We start from the raw sequence: 21,363 nt of genomic DNA, 5'->3' as shown, positions 1-21,363 counted from the left end.
AGTGTATAAAGTGTTTGCAAAATACCTACATATCACATATATCATATATCAGAATATTCTATTACTGTTAATCCGCCTGCCTGCAGGTGTGGAGACGGGTGTGCATCACTTTCAAGTGTCCCCTGGAAACACTTCCGTTGTGATTTGATGTTTGCACCGCGTTTTTCTTAACGTGTTGTATTGCGATGCGTGTAGATTGCACAAACTGACAGAGACGAATGAATTATTACAGAGTTTACAGTTTATTACCAAGATGTAGAAAACTTACAAACAAGTTCACAGCTTAAGGTCATCAGGCACAAGCCAGTTTAGAGAAGACACGGCTGGCCGAGTTTCGCTCGTGGCCATTCCCTTCTGAAAAGATACGAGAGGTGAAGAGAAATAATGTCTTCTTGAAAACGAGTGGAGACTTGCACATTATGAATTACATTCATTTCAACAAGTAAAAAAACAAACAAACATGGCAGCCTGATTTGGTTTGCATATAGGGAGACCGTTTTAAGGAAACTTTGCAAACACACACGTCGCGTCTCGCATTCTGATCACCAACAAGTTCATTTTACATGTCACACATGACATGTCACTCAACCGCTTCCAGCATGAGTGCACATGATGGTTTCCAGGGTTAAAATAAAGAAAAGAAATCACACTTTGTGTCCCTATGCAAACTCAGCATTATTTTAAACATTCAGATCTATGAAAACAAGCTGGAATATTGACTAAGTACAAAGTTTGTATGAAATATTACATTATCTTGAAGGGACATCTTATTGTTCGTGAAGATGCATAGGCTACCATCCTCTGTAGTCAGAGTGCTACTGAGAATCAACAGTTAACCTCCCGTGAAGTGCTTTGGCCAGCCTTTGATTTCCATGTTGGAACATGTACAAACAGTTAAAGATTTATAGTTTAAAGACAGTTACTAAGAATTCACTACATGTAAACAATACAAGAGGTAAGACCTCTACATACACATTTTCTTCTTTCTCAAACAAGAATTAACATTAGAAAAACATTACTTACATATTATAACAGGTTCTGGCACTTTTTTTGCAAGAAACAAGAAAAACTTGCTACTGTATGAACCGGACTTTTCTTAAAAGTCTGATTTGTAGTAGATATTTCACAGGTCAGTGCGAGTGGCATGGGACACCAAAATATCAACCAATATAAAATGTTCTTCCGGCTTTTCTGAGATAATCATGTGTTTAATGTCTGAATGCGACAAAACTCACTCATTCAAAAATGAGTAAAATATGATTGCGTTGTTAAACATGATTCTATTTACCTAGTTATTAATACTTGGGAGAAATAAGGGAAGTTATGTCAGATGGACAGCGCTCAGGAAAAGAAAGAGACGACTACTGGCATTATTTGGCAAAAAGAACATCGTGCTCAACATGATCATTGTCCAAAAAGCTGCAATAATTGCTTCTACAGTTTGTTACTTAGCTCTGAAGAGCACGTGCAGACAGTTCTGTACTGCACATGCTCTCATGAAATACTGCTATGGGTCTCGTGCTCTCAACGTTCTTATCATTTCACTTGTGTGTGTGGCAGTGGCGTCACACTGGAGATGGACACGTCGTCACTTCCTTTGCAGATGATCTCGTCAAAGTAGCAAATCAAAATGTGTTCAAAGAAACGGTGATAAACCGCATCCCCCCCCCCCCCCGTTCCTCATACTATCTTCAGAGTGCTGCCGTAAGTCTGCTGCACGACCACCTGTACGTTGTCGACGATGAAGTCAAACGCCATACTCCAGACGGACTCGATCGACTGCTGCATGAGCCTGCAAACAGAAGATCCGTATGCAACATTAGGAGGAAGGAAAACAACACAAATGAACATGACGGGACCGGAGGAGGACAGGAGATGAGAAGACGGTATATGATGAGTTTTCTGACTCCAGAACGTGGCAGAAATGCAACAACATGGATGCAAGCTGCCGTTAGAAGACGAGGAAGAAGAACATGGCAAGAACATTTATCTACCAGGCTCCTCTCCTGTGGAACCAACTCCCACTTTCAGTCCGACAGTCTGACTCGGTCTCCGCCTTTAAGACTGAAAACCTACCTCTTTAACATAGCCTATAGTCGAAGCTAGATCAGGTATGTCCTGATTAGAATAGTCTATCTTATGCTGCCATAGGCTTAGACTGCTGGGGGAATTTCCCATCATGCACTTAGAATGAGCACACAGACTTTGCACGAGCCGCACTTTCTCTACCCCGTCCTCGTCCTCGTAGCAACAAGCACCAACATCCACATGTAGCACATCTCTAACTGATTTTTAATCTCTTCCAGTTCTGCTGACACCAGTGAACGACATGAGGTCAGGACAGGAAAGAGGACTCCGTCATCCCCAAGTCTCTGACCACAACAGCCTTCGCTACAGGCTGTGACAAACCCAGTGATCCAGATGGATCCTGGCATTTAAAGACTTTTTACTTTTGAGTCTTTGTTATTGTGTATTGTATGTTTTGGGTAACATCTACTGCACGTCTGTCCGTCCAGGGAGTGGATCCCTCACATGTGGTTCTCCCTAAGGTTTCTAACTTTTTCCCTGTTACAAGGGTTTTTTCCCTGGTAGTTTTTCCTGGTCGAAGGTCTAAGGACAGAGGATGTTACCAACCCTGTGAAGTCTGTGAGACAAACTATGTTTTGTAAACCGTGGGCTATACAAATAAAGATTGATTGATTGATTGATTAATTGAAGCAGAGAAACTGAGAGGGCTTAAGTGCACAACTTTTACCTTTTCATACATTTTAAGACCAAATCCAACTTTTCCAGATCTTTGTCCTCAATCAGATCAGTGCAGTATTTCACCACTTGCAGGATGTCCTCCTCCATGGGTTCTACAAAAAAAATTAGAGACATCAACATTAACATTAATATACTGTGTAGAATACACACACACACACACATATATATACATAAGTTTGTTGAGTGTTTCACTTACAGTTGTCCACGTTGTTATTTACTTATTATTTTGGATTTATTTCTGTCTGTTTTTGTTTATTAAAAACCTCTTGAGCCTGAAGCAGATGTGCCACAGACATCAGATGTCATGTGTCCCTGATAAAGTGCTCAGTGGGTTCAGAGGTAAACTGTGCTGTATGCTCACCTGATATGGAGGTGACCCATTCCCGTAGTAAAGCTTTAATGTCCGTCAGGTCGCAGGCTCCAGCTAATGCTGGAGCAGGACGAGGGGTGAATTTGGACAAGGACTCTGGTTGGTCTGGTTTCGAGGAGGATGTGGAGGGGCCGTTTTCAGACTGGGAAGGGAAAAACAGGTGTGAACCGGGGAGATAAATAATCTTCACCATCTTCATTTATGGAACCATGAATGGGCTCACCTTTACTATGTTTGATGACTCCCGCGATGTTATTGGAGGTGGTGCAGTTTTGGCAGGGCTGTTTGTTTTGTGACGCCTCTTCAAAGGTGAAGGTCCTTTTTTAACGGGACTCGCAGCATTTTTTCTCTTGTAGCGGCGCTTTACGCGACCAACGCCGATTCCTGCTCCTGACTGCTTGAGCTGCAGCAGAGGATTATTCTGCTCCACTGCAGAGACACAGAGAGGACAAATATTAGGTGCATGGTATTATTAGACATTAGCAGTATAGCTAAGGAATAAAGGCCTTTCTTTCCACGTTATTCATGTGGGGACTTACACATATTTAACTGAGGTTGGACAGTTACGCGGTTGTAGGCAGACTTCAGTTCTTCCTGTAGCTCTTTGGGAAGGGCAGCAAAAACATCAGGGTCGACCTACATTCAGAGAGTAAAGAGCACAGGTAAAGCTGATTGTCGTGTCACGCAAATAGAAAAGGGTTTCCTCTCTTCTCTCTATGATACTTTAATACTACATGTAAAGTGCCTGGAGATGTTGAAATTAGAGGTGTCACGATCTCATTTGCAAATCGAATATTGATCGAAACGTCACGATCTCGACCTTCAAAAGTAAATGTGGAATCGACGATTTAACCACGCCCCCATTGTAACATCCTGCAGACGTGCCAGACGGGAAAAAAACAACGCTATGTTATGTGCATGTAGCAAAGCACAGGACACCTCCACAGGACGTAAATATTGATGTAAATGTCCTCAAAGTTCAACTCTGCACTAAAGTGATGACTAGTGCTATAGGCGTGTTTGTAGCATCAGACCTTAGACCATGTGACCTTATTCTGTGGTGGAAAACCCTGGATTTAAACATTTACTGGAACCACGCTACGAAATGACAAGCAGATTTAGTGGCCTTAACAACAGTTTTCTGGACCTTCAGAGAAACACCGGGCTACACAGCAGACATCTCCTCTGTTTTACAGTTAGTTTCCAATTGACTTGTTATTGTATTGTTATTAAAAAAGATTTAAAGTTGACAATAAGGATGGATATCATATCACTCATAAAACCATGTAGACAATCGAAATGGGAATTAATTTAAGTAGTTTAAGTTTAAGTAGTTTATCATGACATAAAACCAATGATCCTAGACTAGTCTAGGACTCCTAGTCTAAAAATGGCAGACCCCTCTGCAAAAAAAGATTGAGAATCATGACATTAAAGACGAACGTTAAATGGAATCGTGACGCCCCTAGTTGAAATGTATGTTTTGATTTGGGTGCTATAGAAATAACATTTGATTTGATTTGACAAGAAAGATACAGAGGTGAAGTCACAATGACCTTGTCCTTAATCAGTGAACATGCTATACACATTCTATACAGCATTTGTCATCTACTTAAAATCTAAAACAAAAAGGGATTGAAAGAGATAAAATACAGCGTTGTAAATACCCCTCAAAACAGGCCAAAATCTAAATAAAGGGAAGATAAAAAACAAATTAGGAAAGTTGGCCTGTTTCAAAAATATCAACACTATGTACTTCCCTTTTCATTCTATATCAGCTGGGATTGGCCCTGCGACCCTCATGTGGAGGATAAAGCAGTAGAAGATGATTGAATGAATGAATGAATGAATGAATGAATGCTCTTCCCTCACCAGATAACATTAAGAAAACTTCCCTACCTGTGAGAAGTGTGGTAGTTCCAATACAATTCCCAGACCGTCTGGCTGGTTTGGGATCTGTAGAACTAATGTCCCGACATGTGGAGTGTTCAGTGCAGGCCCAGACGAAGGAGGAGGACACAGAGGTGAGGACGGACGAGACTTTAGAGAGGCAGACGGAGGGAAAGGGGCAGAAGTCTGCGGACTGGGTGAGCAATGGTTATTTGGTCTCGTGTCCCGATGAGTCCACGACTGCTCCACCTGTTCTCTCAGCTCTGGGGGCAGGGCCTCCAACACAGAACGATCAACCTTGAAAATGGTCAAAAAAAAAAAGGTTTTGAAACTATTTTTTTCCCCTGATTGACTCAGTCTGAAATATTCTTCAAGCACATACCTGCGAAGGGGAAGGGATTTCAATACTGAAGTTGAGACATGCTCGACAGTGTTTGGGCGTTCTTCTGCATGGCTGCTGCTCTTCGCTGGTTCCTGGGACAGGCTCAGGAGGGGACGGAGGATGTGGATGTGCGGCACCAGGTGAAGGTGATGTGGTCGAGAGAGTCTTTTCCTGGTCTGTGCTGTTGTTTGCAGCGGCTGTAACATTAACCATACAACCAAATGATTTTATAGTAGAGGTCAACCGACAGCTGATTTTAGATGAAGCATTTAAAAGCAACAGATATGAAAAAATATAATTCAGTGTCATATTTCAAACAATATCTTGACTAGCAGGCATTTAGTTAGGTCCAGGTTCCAGGTTACCAGGTTCACTGAATGCACCTCTAACCCTTAACACAATGTGAACTGCCTTTAAATGAAGCAAACATATCCATTGACCCGTCATTTGTGCTACTAGCCAGTAGCACAATGGATAGCTGTGATCTGCGTGGAGCCTGACACTACATATTGATAACCAACCTTGTATCAAAACTACAACTGAAGCTCAGCTACTTTTTTGTGAATAAATCCTGCTTTTCCCCTCAGAAGTGGATATATTTGCACTTTTCTGCCACTAATGGACAATGGTGATTTACTTTTCATGAACACAACTGATCAATACCTCAAAAAGCTGGATACTTTATATCACCGTTCCCTCTGTTTTATCACTGGTCATAGGAATCACATTCATATACATATTCATATATACACTCTAGGACTGCGACTGCTCCCCTCGTACCTCTGTGAACTCTTTGTTTCGTAATCAAACTCACTGTGCTCTTTGTTCTCCAAGTGCTCTTCTGATGCTGATGCTGATCCTATTTCACAGTCATCAGCCAAAATCTAAACCTATGTCCATGGATGCGATTACTTTGCTAAAAACGATAAATCGCTCGACCGCAAAAATATACAAAGTGAAACAAAAGCCTCAGACTAACCTCTGTTGTGGTTTTGGGTACCGTGTGTCTGGCCTAGTAACATCTGTTTGATGGACCGTGTCCCTTTTCCTGTAGCATCCTGATGGACAGAGTGATTTCCCTCCAGAAGCTGAACCTGGATGCCGACTCCTCTCAGGTCCTGAACCTGCAACTTCATGGCATGGAACAGCTTGATGACTGCCGAGGCAATCAGCTGACCACTGTCAGTGGACTGAGCGAGCATCACAGTCCTGGCAGAAAGCAAACGCGGATAAAAAATGAGCCTCTAGTGTAACGCAGAGCTGAATAAACAATGGAATCTCTTCAATCCCTCATAACATTCAGCGGTGACAGTCTCTTACTTGGCTAGGTTATCACATACGCCGTGACCACCGTATTTAGCAGTCTCCACAGGAGCTCCGACTTTGCGAACCATGACCTTAAGGGTGACTCTGCGACCCCGCAGCCCTGCGTCTTGTAAACGTCTTTGAACCTCCATGGACAAGTTAGTCAGGAAACACTCTGCCTCATCAATCTGGTGAGCGGCAGAACAAAAAGGTCAGTGAGAGAGGAATAAGGGAGAACTACACATTCCACATTGCTAAATACAATATTTGCATCCAGCTATGAGAGTTTGTGTCCAGCCTTGGTGAAATAAATACTAAAGGCTTGGTTTGGGGGCAGATGACATTGCTAATTAACAAGCTAACATCAGCTACTTGTGACCAACCAAGTCTAAACCAGAAAGAAGTCGGCCCAGCGCAAACCGAGTAAACGAAGTACATAAAAAATGAGGGATTTAGTTATTTTCAAAATTGTGCGAGTTGAAATTTCGAAAAAAGCCACTACATGCTTCAAATCACAGTACTGTGGGTCTTAAAACCATAAACGTTGTGTTTGAATTAGGGTTGTTTGATTCCAAGTTAGGGTGTGGTGATATCACATTCCAGTGCTTTTGTTGTTTTTTCGGTTAACCAAAAAATTATTATTAAGTGGCCAAAAGAGAGCAGGACATGAGAAGAACTGGACACAGAGGTGTAAATCTACATTAATCTACATTACGTTAGTGTTAATTCGAAGTCACAAACAGGGATTAAAAATGTTTTTTTGATGCTAGTTCCTGTGTTTTAATAATCTACCGTGCGTTGTTTTAAAATGCAAATGTTACGCACATTGTGTTGGATCAGATGCTCTTATTATGAGCTGTAACGGCAGCATGTGAGCGTCTGCTATTAATATGAATAACAAACAGACCTGATGTGCTTGAACAATGTGTGAATGACACAGCTTTGTATATGAAGTATTGACTGTGATGCTAATGATTTAGCGACTATAAGAGTTAGCACATCATCAGCTCATTCAGCAACAGACCGATCCATTCATTTTATTTGATATTAGAAATATGTATCTATCTTTGATCCTTCTAACTCTTATTTATATACATATATGTATGTTAATAACTCAAAATGTCCCTCGGGCTACTTGTTGCCAGTTTTGCCATGGCTGGGCACATACTGTATATGCCTGATAACTGTTTGTCACTTTCTGCCAACAAACAGCATTTTGAGTTCAATGGCCCAAGATTTTCTGTGGCGCTGTAGAATTTCATAATCATCTTCAATCATAATCTTTATTTAGGTTTTCCCCCCCCATTGTGTACTTCTGTAAAAATGATGACACATGTTTAAACAGCCTCTATTACTTGGTCTGATTGATTTTTTGTTTTGTTTGCAGATATAATATTATGAAACTAATACAATCTTAACAACGCTTAAGATGATCACACGCTCATACGAAGTGATAACACAGGAAGTGGCGTGCGGGTCTCACCCTCGTAAAGCGAATGTTGTAGTTCATCTCCGCAGAGACAGATTTCCTCTCCTTTTCGTAGCGGACCGGCCGGTCGTCCAGTCCTCTGCAAAAACGGAACAGCGTTTGTCCAGTTCTGGGTCCAAACTTCTTCTGCAGCTGATTAAGAGACACCTGTTGAAGGTCCCCACACGACCTCACAGACATAGCAGCCAGCTTTCTGCCCATAACAGGCCCAACACCTGGAGAAAAAAATGACATTATTACATATAGATAAAACACACAAAAGCGTAGATTGACGCTATAACCAGCAGGTGGTGCTGTATATCTACCTGGTAAGCTGGTCACTGGCAAGTCCCTGATAAAATCATCAACTTCCTCAGACTTTAAGAAATGGTGGCCATCTGGCTTGGCCTTTCGTGTTGCCAGCCGAGCCAGCAGGATGTTGGAGCCTGTAAAAAAAAAAGAAAAGTCAGTTTGAATCTGCAAACTGCAAATGCTGTTTTCATCTTCTTTTCTTCTTTTCTCAGTATAAAGACAAACTAACCCATGCCCACTGAGGCACAGCATCCTGTTTTCTCCTTGATGTCTGCTCTGATAGCTTTGGCAAGATCTTCTGCATTCACGTCCAACTCGGCCAGCAGAGCAGACGCATCTATCAATACTTCGTCACAGCTCAGAGCTTCGATGTCATGGGTGTAACTGCAGAGAACAAATAAGTCAGGGGTGATATAGGGTTATTTTTCAAGATTGAATGGGGGATCAAATGGGGGAAAGACAAGCAGGTGAAAACAAACCAAGGAGTTGTTCTTACCTTGCCAGAATCTCATACATGGCGAGAGCGACCTCTTTGTAAGCCTCAAAATCGTATGGGACGGACTGCAGTGAGGGACACAACTGTTTTGCTTTGCCAAAAAACATCCCATTCTTCACCCCTGCCTGTCTGTGAGAGAATAATGAATTATTAACATGAGGCTTAGTCAAAAATCTAAGAAAATCAGTCCTGACGATATCAAAATGTCATTTTTGTATTGGTCTGAATATAAGACGATGTTTTTTTTTTCTTTGAAATACACCTGAAAAAAGGGGTCTAGACATGTCAATAAATCTGCAACAATAGGTGGCGCCAAATCTCCATTTAACGAGTTTGTCCTGGAGGACCGTGACCACGGATGTATACTGTGACCCGTTTCAGTACGCCAGTGCTGAACGACTGCTGCAGGATGGAGAGTGACTGTCTAGAGAGGAGTGGCTCTAAAGTTGGGCAAGTGAACCAGCAACTGAGGAGAGGTTATGACACAAACTTTAAGCAAACGGTCATTGATGCGGCCGAGACATCAAACAACTTTCAGCCAGTGTGACAGAGTGTCATGTTAGAAGATGACGGCGAATCCAAAAAGAAGAATTGCTCTGTGAATTGAAGTGGATCCTGCAGGCATGGGCTGCCGTGTCCTCAGAGAGCATCTGTCAACAGACTCAAAAAGTGCTGCATCTCAAATTCATTTCTCTTTTTCAAACTGCGATTTTGATTTGAAAATTCATTGTTCAGTCGACAGAAACTTGGAGATTTGACCGAAGCAATAACTTGATTAGCTGAGAAGTTCACTCCACTCCAGAGTGGTACAATTCGATCCATTTCAATAAATACAAAAATGCAGGATAAATACATAAAATAAAATAATAAAACACTTTGTGACATACGTGGAAAATCTAGATTTTGAATGGACTTTTTATTGTGCATCTGTCAAGTTGCAAGTGGGACTTCTAATGAGACCTGAGGCCTGTTCCTCTATAATTATGATATTGTTTTGAGGCAGAGGCTAGTGGTCATAAACCTGTGAATCAAATAATTTCATGAGTAAGTCGCTGGTTTTTAGCCAGTCTTCAAGGACAAGTCTACTGACATGTCAATTGTCAATATGATGTTGCAAATCATGTAAAAATATAAATATTTGTGTTTGCCTCATTAGTTCCCTGTTTACCTGTCAAACAGTCCCTTCAGAGGGCTGTTTCTTAAAAGCAGAATGAACAAAAGGGTCAGCTTGACCTGTCCATCCTGGCTTTACATGTTTCATGTAGGTCCAGCCAGGATTAGGAGGTGCAGCTAGGTCAAGTCAGGCTGAAGTGATTCAGATACGTTGAACCCTCACATCTATACCAAAACATGCGTTCTCGTTGGAGAACATGCATGCTGCATATTTTACACCAGACAGCAACAGCAGCAACTGATGGAGGTGTGTGAGGAAGTGAAGCTTTTGATATGATCAGATAAGAGACACCGGGATTACTTCAGCCTGACTGTTTGCCTAGTCTGAGGTAGACGAGTAAATCTCCATGGCAACGTATGGGGGCACTGCTTTCGTGAAACATAGTCGAGGCTTATTAAGGATGAATGTAAGGATGACTGGAAAGTCTCCACTTAATTCGCTGTGTGGGACTGACCTTCAGATCAACCATCATCTCATAAAGGTCCTCTCTTGAACCCAATCAATAACAGGCAGTTGAGAACGTAAGTCCCTCTGTTCAAAATACACAAATCTGATCTCTACGAGTGTGTGTTTATACCTTACCTAGCCTCATAGCTGCAAGATGCGATCTCTGCCATCGATAACACAACAGGATCATGGTCCACTCCGTTGGTGTGGGATTCGGGACTTTCTTGCGAAGGAGTTCTGTATAGATCCTCATCATTCCTCTCTGAGAGTCCAAACAAGGGCACGATTAGTCCAGCAGGTTTTTTAATAAAGTGCAGGAAATATGCACAAGAAAATGGGAGGAAATACACCAGGCCATGCCAGTGATAATCGAGTTAGCGAGACAAACACGTGGGTATGATGACGGTCTGACCTGACTGATGGTGAGAGTGTTTCCTCTGGTAGTACTGCTGCTCCAGCTGAGGGTTGGCTCCAGGTCTGAGGGGCACTCTGCCCTGTCCACGGTTACTGGTCACAGCTACAGGCTTCCCTGCACGAAAAACCAGTCATACCGTCTGGACTATTCTATGTGTGACAAGCGCATGTGCTACATACTGTACGAGTAATGCTGGGCGGTATGACTAAAAATGAACTGTATATCAAGGCATTTGGAAAAAATTTGCTTGCTGCATTTTCAATGTATTTTTAATGCATGAGCATGAATGAGTGCTCCAGCAAGAGAGAGGCACAGTGCAGAGTGTGTGTGTATGTAACTGCTTAATTATTGGGAGTCAAATACGTGTTATCTGCTGAATTGGTGGAGTAAAGTGCTCATTGCTGCAGTTACTAATTCAGCTAAGCCCTTAGCATGTGTGGTGCAGCACTGAAAATGGTCCCCCGTCAAACAGTGTTTTGCTGCGCCACATTCCGTTTTTCATATACCAGTTTTGTAAGTTTATATTATAAAAAAGAAATACCAGTTTTCGTTATGAACCGGTATATCACGCAGTACTATGTATGACACTTCACTGATATGACATCAATTTAAATAAAAGAGAAACGTTGCTTTACCTTTGAGGTCTGGTCGATTTCTGATCCCCACCGACACAAAGAAGCAGTCCATGTCCACGTGAAAAATACAAGACTTAACGCCTGTCGATGATGATGCACCTGAAACACAGAGACACAGAACATCACTATCAGTCAACCTCTACTCACCATATCAATTAAGGCATTTTACCACTTACCACCACACTGTGAGAATGAAATGGGTTCTTTTGGAGTGGGGAATTCACTTTGTTCAGTTTTTAGACCTGCGCATCAACACAACACGCATAGTGGTTTGCATATTTATTCCGTTCTGTTCAGTACGTTGGGTTCTGTTTCCAAAATGTAAACTTTAATCAGCAGTAGAGCTGCAACTAACGATTATTTTAGTAATCGATTAATCTGTCGATTATTTTCTCGTTTAATCGATGAATCGGTTGGTCCATAAAATGTAGAAAAAAACGTTGATCCGTGTTTGTCAAACCTGGAAATTACAACGTTCTTGAATGTCTTGTTTTGTCCACAAACCAAAATGATTTAGTTTTAATGATTTCTTTGTTATGTGGAGCAAAGAAACAAAGAAAATATTCACATTTAAGAAGCTAAAACAATCAGAAATCTTGTTTTAATCATGAAAAAAGCTTCAAACCGATTATCGATTATCAAAATAGTTGCCGATTAATTTAGTAATCGATTAATAATCGATTCATCGATTAATAATCGATGAATCGATTAATCGTTTCAGCTCTAATCAGCAGAAAAGTACAGCATGGACCTTTTTTTCCTTGCCGTCATCATATTTTTGCATACCAATGTTAACTGAACCACATCTCCCACTCCAAAAAACTAAAACAAATGAGGGACCCTTCATTTCCTTACCATGAGATACTGACGGGTGCTGTGCTACAGATTTCCTCAGTCGTTCTTTCCCAGCAAAGGAGGCGCCCACTGTTGCTTTTCTTTTGCCGTGTAGTTCATTGACATACTCAGAAAAGCTGGTCCTCCACGTGGAGATCTGGTGCAAACGCGAGTGGGAGTAGTACTCAGAAATCAGATCACCCGTGTGTGCCAGCAGATGTGCTGAGGACTTGGACAACGAAGATGGCTTGTCGGTGGGATGATCCGGTTTGGCTGGTGTGTTGGTTGAATTGAATGAGGCAGGATCTGATGAAAAGGCTTTTTGGTGACTTCCATTGAGTCGAACTGGAGAATATGAAAGAGAGTGAGATGCAAGAGGAGTCTTTTCAGGGTTTGAGTCAACCTGAAGGGGTGGTTGGAACTGTTTTGGGAGTAAATGTGCGTCGGTGGCTTTCATAGACTCCTGGTAACTGGGTGGAGATTTAGCTCTCTGCTCAGTTGCTGCTTGCGAGCAGGACTCCAAAAAGACAGAGGAATGCTCAGGTTGCTTTGGAGGACTGTGGGGAAACTCGTACGGGTCGGGTTTGGTCTGAAAATGTACCGAAGGACTCTGAGGTTTGTTTTCTGGACGCTTACTGCTGCATTCCGGCAGTTTGCTGTAAACAGAGGATTCATCTGTAACAGGAGACTGGTCCTCTGGCTTTAAGGCACCATTAACAAGATGAACATGTCCATTGGTCAGAGGGGCTTCCTTCAACACAGCTGGGTAAAGCGCTTCTTGTGTTTTGTTCACATTCGAAAGGCCCGTCTTCAAACCACTCTGCAGTAATCCATTTCTGTGGGGCAAACAGATGATGATGAAGTGTGAAACTTTAGTACGATGTTGAAATTATCATAGAAAAATGTTTTTAATTGAACAATAATTACACATTAAATATACTCATTCTCACAGTTGTAATTCCATTTCTTTGCAGCCATTTGGTGCAGACTGTGGGGGCTTTGTAGAGCTTGTATTAGATGGCAGGTGGGTGTGTAAAGGGCCTCTGTGTCTGGCATCTATATTGGGGTGACCAGACGCTGAGTGACTAGGCTGAGGTTTAATGAAGCAAGCTGCAGAGGTGTGTTGTGTGGACTGAGGTTGAACGTTGCCTTGGTAACATAGACTGTGGCTGGGGGTAAGTTTGGCGTTATTCTGGTAGCTGGACGTCGACTGCGGAACACTGCGCTGTGGCAAGTGGAGTGTTTGATGGACACTCAGCTGCAGCTGCCCATGGCTCGGTCCAGCGATGGCTGAGGCCTGGCGCCGAGTCACGCCAGGGAAGAGTGGGCCTTTCTGTTTCGCATACAGCTGGTACTGTAGGTTCGGCAGGAGATGCCCGGCCTTGACACTGTTTTCAAAAAATGAGGAAATACCGAACAGAGCTCTTTATCTTATATACACTGTGTGTAAAATACATTACAGTGGATAATATAAGACTCACCTGTCCGTGATCCACTCTGGCCTCATGATCTTCTCCCCCTTGAGCTCTTGAATTTTGTTGTTGGGCAAGTTATTGGCGATGATGTGGGTGGTCTTGGAGCGAGAGTAGTAGATGTGGAACTGACCGCCGTGCAGCATCATCAGTCTGCGAAGTTCGTCTGCACTTGGTTCTGCTCACAAACAAGGAAGGCAAACACGAGCAAAAGACAAAATGCTAATGTTAGGTGACTCGACACCCAGAACTTAGGCCCCACACCTGCAGCATCTTGACACATACATCATAGCATGACATTGACGTATGCCCAATTGTCAAAGTGCATCAATTCTGAAGAAAAACAGCAGTTTCATTAGCGTGCCACCCTGTAGCAGCACAAACAGGAGACCACATCTTCTTCCAGATAAGTGCAGTGTGTGCTACGCATGCCAAGTCACCTCAACTCTATGGGTTGTGTATTTATACGGTGGTTATGCTACTATCAAAGTTAAAACAACAATCTGTACATCCTCAACAATGAATGTCAGTGATGGTTCTCATTCATCCAGGTCATAGTCATCAGAACTCCTGAAGATCACAAATTAATTGTTATTAATAAAAGCATTAAAAACTTCACTGAAATTCAAAATAAAGCTTCTTTATCAGGGTTCACAAAGTGTAAGGATTAACACAGATGGACAAAACTGAATGTAGAATACTTATTTTTCTCTAGATATAGCATGGTGATTACCTGTGTATCCATTGACATAAATGGCCACCCCGCTGAAGATGTTGGAGCAAAGGCCTTGCTTCTGTTTTTCCATGGGGGCGTCAAGTTTAAACTGCTCATCCAGCTTGGACACTTTGGCAGCCATGTAGCCGCCCTGCACACAGAAGATCAGATTTAGATCACTCACACACCTGCACAAGTGCAGAACCTCAGTGGTCTGCTGTTGATGATTATGTCGGAACCGAGTCGCACTCACCCTCTCAGCCCAACCATTGTCACCACCCGCATTGGCTCTTTTCTTTGCCCACCCATCTCGACTCATACTGAGTTTCCTGAAAGCACAAGAGAAGCACAAAAATCACATTACACCAAACATACAGTGCTAATTTCTCTGAATTTAACACTTCACTACAAACATGGACCAAAAATCAATTATCTGCCTACCAGAATTATTCTGAATAAGGCACTAATCAGGATTATGTTTTACGCGAGTTGCTACTTGAATATCCCATTTATATTCCTGTCTACATGTTACAGTCCACAGTCTGATTATGACTCCAATAGGACTGAATACATGTCCGTGTCATCACAGAATGATAAGAGGATGCATCTTGACGATGCCAATAGACCAACAGTGGCTGTTGATATCTGGTGGTGTTTTTTTCACTGCTGCTTCCTTCTACGACCATGTATTGTCGATTTAAAGATTCAGTAAGAACTTCCAATGGTGTGACTGCAGACTGCCACAAAAGGAGGACTCGACTCTCTCTGCCATTTATTCCTTTGTTGGTATATATACACAACAGGTTTATTCATCACTTTCCACTTCAAAAAGGCATAATTCCGGCTGGTTTGTTCGTCGGGCTGCTGTAGAAACACGATGGCGTCCTCTGTAAAGCAAGGCCAAAGGTTATGAAAACTCAAATTCTTATTATTTTGAAGCTTGTATGCACTTCTTGAAACATCTACCAACTCAAGGCATCTGGTCATCAGGTCTGTCTGTTAATCTCATAACTGTCAATCAAACACTTTGCTCCACAGGGAACCAAATATGTGCAGAGCTGACTTTTTAGTGTGTTTGGATGACAAATGCAAGAGGTATCGGTGGAAATGTGTCCAGTGTCTGCATGCTGTTTTAGTAGCAATTATGAGATATGCATGTTCAACATCTGCCAATGAGTCCTACCTGTGATAGGCCAGAAGGTTGTTGGCCTATATGACCTACATATACATACAGTTCAAGCAATATTTGTTGTGCTTTTTGGATTAATGTTGATGGTGATGCAGCAGCTGTAGGACACCATCGCAATGCCTCCTCTAACCAGCTGTGAAAACGATGAAATCAATGAAATAAATATACAATAAACGCACTGACATTGTTCTTATGTACCATTTTATGACACTGTTGTTACTGGGCACTGACGCGGGGGGGGTGTCCAAGGGCATGCCCGGGCAGCTCCTGCTCTCGCCACTGACAGGTTTGCTAATGTTGTGCTACAACAGAGCCAGGAGAGGAGGACCATGTGTTACTTTATGTCACTTCTCTGTGCATGCTAACGTTAGCATGAGGCTACTCTGCGGCGGGTTCTTGCCACACTTCACATAAACGTTAGCAACAGCAGCGTCCGCACGTCAAATCAATGCAAAGGAAAAAAAAGCAACAACACGAGTGCGCGAGCGTGGTGCCTTCACTGTCCCAAAAATGCTGGGGGAAAAATTAGCTGCCAAACAATGGCTGAGCTATTATAATGTCACTGTTTGACTTCGCCGCAGTCTCGTTTGTAATCAAACCGCGGTGTTAGGCGACTGTTCGCGGGGCACAAAGCACTTGTTTATTTTACCTTTTTTTTTTAATCCTGTCACAACTGGGCTTGCTGTCCACAGACTTCTCTCCGCAGTCCCCCAACCAGCACCAGCACAGACGTCGCTATGCGCTCCGGTTAGACGAGGTGAGAGAACCAACAAAAGCCGAGCAGAAATAGAGCAACAACAAACAAAAATAAACCCCAGGCAGCTCGACTCCTCAGCCCGGACCTGTTTTCTGACAACTCCGTCAAACGCTCCGAGAGCCCCTCACTGTGTCAGGCTGCCACGCCATGTCTTTTCAACGTTTTCACTCGCCCTCCCCGTCCTCTTGTTCTCCATTTCTACCGCCTCATCTGATCCCTCTGCTGCTGTCTCCTCCGTGTGCGTCAAGGGGGAGCAGAGCGAAACGCAGCGTTTCCGGGTTGATTTTCAAAATAAAACACTCGACTTCGTCTTCTCTAAGGACTTTGTTGAGTTGGTTGCCACGGAACAGTGTGGGAGGATTTAGAAAGTGTCGTTTTAACACACTAACTGTTCTAATCTGACTTTTGTCAGAAAATATTGCCTAATCAGGTTGGTTCAATCCACAGACACAGAAACCCCAGAGGAAGGTAATCAAACCAGCAATTATCTTCATTAATAATAATATTACAGTTATTCTAATAAATAACAGTTATTATTATGTTATTATTGTGTTATTATAAAATGCCAAAAAAAACTGGCAATATAGTTTATTTGACGAAGTTAAAAAAGAAATATAATAATAATAATAATAATAATAATAAACACTGCACACTGAAATGCGCCACATGACGCCAAAACATGATTTCAAAACATAAACATGATTTGCAGTCTGCAAAAATATATTTTTTTAATGCAAATATTTTGTCTGTATTGTTGTTGGTGAGTTCAGTTTGTTATATGAACATTATTCCTGAGTCTCTTTGACATATTAGGAGGATTTTATGATTTATTACATAATGCACCTTTAAAGCTGGCGAAATAAATACGCATTGTCTTTCCAACTATCCCAACTTGTTTCTTGTTTTTAACTGGTCTGTTAAGTTATTGTTTACAGTTTTGTTCCTTGTCTTTAGCTGGTCTGTTTAGTTATTGTTTACAGTTGTTGTCTTGTTTGCCTATATTTGTCTTATTTTTTACCTTAACCCAATACGCACCTTATTTACATTCACTCTTATCTTATTTCTTTCCATGTACAGTTTTTTATAATATTGTGTAATTGTTTATCTGTATACAGAGCTGCTGAAACCCTGTTCTCTCCCCCACTGTGGGATAAATAAAGCTATCTTATCTTATCTTATCTTATCTTATCTTATCTTATATGGAACCAAAATCTGCAAATCCAAACATTTTATTTTTCACATTCCAACTTCCGGTTTCCTTACAGCCCCCTTTAGTTAGCTTGACTGAGCTCCAGCCCGGCTCCTTGATTTTTTAGCCCTAACTTGTGTTATGATTCTCCGCCACTGTGTGTGTGCGGGGGGGCATCTGAGTCCGTTTGAACACAGCCTGTTGGATAAAAAAGCACATTGCAGTTAAAAAAACACACATATTCTTTAAACTTTCCTACTGGTTTGATGTCTATAAGACATGGACATGTTCGCTGTTCTGTGTTGCAGAAGTCGGCGAACACTGTTACTGTTACTGTGTGTTATGGTGCAGTGTGGTGTGAAGCTGACACACACACACACACACACGCTCAGACAGTCTATAAGCACCGCTCCAGTTTTCTTCTTTGTTGAATGTATTCCATGTTCCTCGGTGTGTGTGTGTGTGTGTGTGTGTGTGTGTGTGTGTGTGTGTTGTCTGGCTCTGGGCTCCAAGCTCGTGTCCTCAGACGGCCCGGCGCAGGCAGGCAGCTGAGGGGCTGTGACGCAGAGACACGTGCCGGAGCGAACGCAGCTGAACCACCTTCATCACAACTGTTGTGCAACTGTTCCACAGTCAGCTTTAAATGTCAACCTCATCCACAACAGACAGACGTCATGTTAGAATATGTGTGTCTGTGTGTGTTTAAATGAATGTCTGCTGTCACTGACACCCTTAAAGCTGCAGTGCGTAACTGTTGGTGATTTTGAGCCACAGGACTCATTGTATTATTATTATTATTTATTTTTATTTTTTGCTGATTGTGCATTGAACATTATTTGTTTGTATTTGTAAACAATACTATAGCAGTGACCATGCATTACATTCTCTGGCATCCTTTCCTTGGGGGCACCAGAGTCAAATAGAACGTAGCCACAAATGAAGTCGGGCTGCAGCATGTCTGGGCGTTATATCGATTTTATCGATTAATTCGGGTTTTTTGTTCCGGACGATTTTAAAAAGAAAACCCTTCTTTATTTTGATCTGGCTCATCTATCAGCCTTATTGTGCCTCCTGCCCGTCTGACCACCATGGGGGCCAGAGCGTTCAGCCGATCTGCCCCCCGCCTCTGGAACTCCCTCCCTCCCGGCATCAGGAACATTGTTTCATTTGCCATCTTCAAATCCCACCTGAAAACCCACCTTTTTAAACAGGCCTACTCTCTCTAACTCTCTAACTCTCTACCCGTTGCTCTTACCTTTTGTTATTTTTATTTTGTTGTTGTACGGCGACCTTGAGTGTCTTGAAAGGCGCCTTAAATATAGTGCATTATTATTATTATTATTATTATTATTATTTTCTCCTCTTACTACGGTGCACCCTTTGCCCCCGTGGGGAACCCCACCCCCCCTTATTGTTTCCCCTCCCCTGGACACGGATGCACACATAGCGACAACATTGCCACCGCAAACGAGTGCGAGAATGTTGTTGTTACCAAGACATTACATGTATCTTCAGTGATTTGGAACTGGTTTGGGTTTTGTTTAGTTTGTTAAAAGTGTGTTTAAAGGTGAAGTAAGTAGTTTATCGTGCCATCTAGAGGAGAGGCTGAAATTTACAACAAAGAACTGCTCCTCTGCTCACCCCCCTCCCTTCCCCGAGCGCTACGGTATCCTCAGATGGTCAAATGTCGTCCTCGTCGTCTTTCTCCGTGTCAGCAGTTGAGGTTCGTGAGGCGAGGGAGAGGGCGGAGCTACCGCGGCCGTAGCAGACGAAGCGGAGAGAGAGGAGGCGGGACTTCAGCTACAAGTAAAGAGACGCTTGATTTGTTCTCTCGCGTTTGTCTTTACAGGCTCCGGTAGAAACATGGCGTCTCTGCTAACAGTGGTCTATGCGACCGCGGCCCGCGACCATGTTATTTTACATGACTTTTTGAAACACTACGAAAATGAAACAAAAACTATTATACAGCGACTAGACAATGCAGGAGCACATAATATGTATAAAAAAGTGGATTTTGGGTTATATAAACCCATAAATACTACACAGTGTCCCTTTAAAGCCCATTTCAACAGAGAACACAGAGAACCATGGAGAGGTGAGCCGTGATGCCCATCACTACTCTTTACAGCCAATCTGCTCTTTTTAAATATGTTGTCATGCCTGCAGTGCATTATGATGTCACATGGCTGCTGTGAATGGATTCTGGAGGGAAAATGGCACAATCGGAGCGTCAGTGTGCTCAGTGTTTTCATGCCTTTGTCATATCTGATCTGATTTTGATTTGACACCTGATTTATCTGTTCTTTTTTCAATCGATCAAGGTAGCAGGAGGGCTGAAGGATACATTTATTCATTTATATTATAATCCTGGAAAATAAAAAAAAAATATTTTATAAAAGCCTAGCAACCAGGATGCTATTGACTCAAGGCTTGTTGTGTCCTGAAGAGCCTCCCTATTGGCTGTTCTCTGTTGCTATGGTACCAGACACCGGATGCTGAAGTTTCATGTGTGACTTCTGCGGCGGTACAGCAGACAGAACGATTGCAGTGATGGAGAGTGAATGAGAGTGAGATCTCTGCACAACTGGTCTCTGCACACAGTTCCACCGGTGTCAGTGTGAGTTAGTTATTAGTTAGCGATAGCGAGGAAACTTATTCTTAAAGGGCCAGTGTGTGAGTGGCAATATCATTTCTTAGATTCCCTTAAATTAAACGGGTGGACCGAAGCATCGCAGATAGATACGTGTTATTTTTGTGGGGGGAAAAAAAATCATTTAATAAGATCCTCGTAAGTTGTGAGGAAAAATGCAGATCCCCATTGTAGATTTGAAGAATGTTTTGGACCCTGTTAGGACCAGGCCCGGGGCAAAACCTGATCACAGTGGACCCTGGACATCACTGGGCCAACATACAGAGACTCTCCAGCCTGTGATCAATTTAGACCATTGGGTCTCAAAGTGCGGCCCGGGGGCCAAAGGCGGCCCGCAGAAACATTTCTGGCGGCCCCGCAATGAATTACAGTTGATAGTTTTAATCCAGGAGCTACTAAGCTTGTTAAATGTTTATTGGACATTACTGGATACAGACCAATAAGTGTAAACAAAAATACTGGGTATTTACCTGGTTTCTATATGGTGAATTTTAGTGTATTATTGGGTTATAAGCTGGTAATAAGCAGGTAGCTACAGCCCCCAATTACTAGCTATTTACCCAGTAAATATATGGTAACAGAAATGTGTTACTTGGTATTAACCTGTAATTAGAAGGTAAGAACAATGGCCAAAATACTGGGTAATTACCCAGTAAATTATAAAGCGTTATTATATTAACACTTAATGACATTAAATTAACGCTTATATCACTTAACGCTAAACTGTAGAACTGCAATCTGGTCATTAAAATGATTACAAATGGGATTTCTTTCTGGGTTTTTTTTCTTTTTTTTTTCCTTTGGCGGCCCTCAGTCCAATGTTGGGTTCCTAAATTGGCCCTCGGGTATCAAAACTTTGAGAACCCCTGATTTAGACCGTCCAACTAACCCCAGAGG

General features: G+C 42.3%; 1 protein-coding gene across 1 annotated transcript; it reads right to left on the bottom strand.

The window, feature by feature from the left end:
• Positions 1–281: 281 nt before the first annotated feature.
• rev1 (REV1 DNA directed polymerase) lies at positions 282–15,032 on the bottom strand. Its single transcript, XM_083890340.1, has 21 exons — positions 14,935–15,032; positions 14,700–14,832; positions 13,976–14,144; positions 13,445–13,882; positions 12,516–13,330; positions 11,661–11,759; positions 11,023–11,139; positions 10,746–10,872; positions 8,990–9,118; positions 8,723–8,877; positions 8,508–8,627; positions 8,197–8,417; positions 6,729–6,901; positions 6,388–6,617; positions 5,409–5,605; positions 5,036–5,323; positions 3,676–3,772; positions 3,360–3,565; positions 3,128–3,278; positions 2,756–2,858; positions 282–1,792 (listed from the first exon to the last, which is right to left on the bottom strand). The coding sequence occupies exons 1-21, from the start codon at positions 14,998–15,000 to the stop codon at positions 1,681–1,683; spliced, it is 4,146 nt and encodes a 1,381-aa protein (XP_083746466.1). The 5' UTR covers positions 15,001–15,032; the 3' UTR covers positions 282–1,680.
• Positions 15,033–21,363: the final 6,331 nt, after the last annotated feature.

This window comes from Microchirus variegatus, assembly GCF_963457635.1.
Source record: "Microchirus variegatus genome assembly, chromosome: 5".
NCBI classification, from domain to species: Eukaryota; Metazoa; Chordata; class Actinopteri; order Pleuronectiformes; family Soleidae; genus Microchirus; species Microchirus variegatus.
This window is presented reverse-complemented; position numbering and strand designations above follow the sequence as displayed.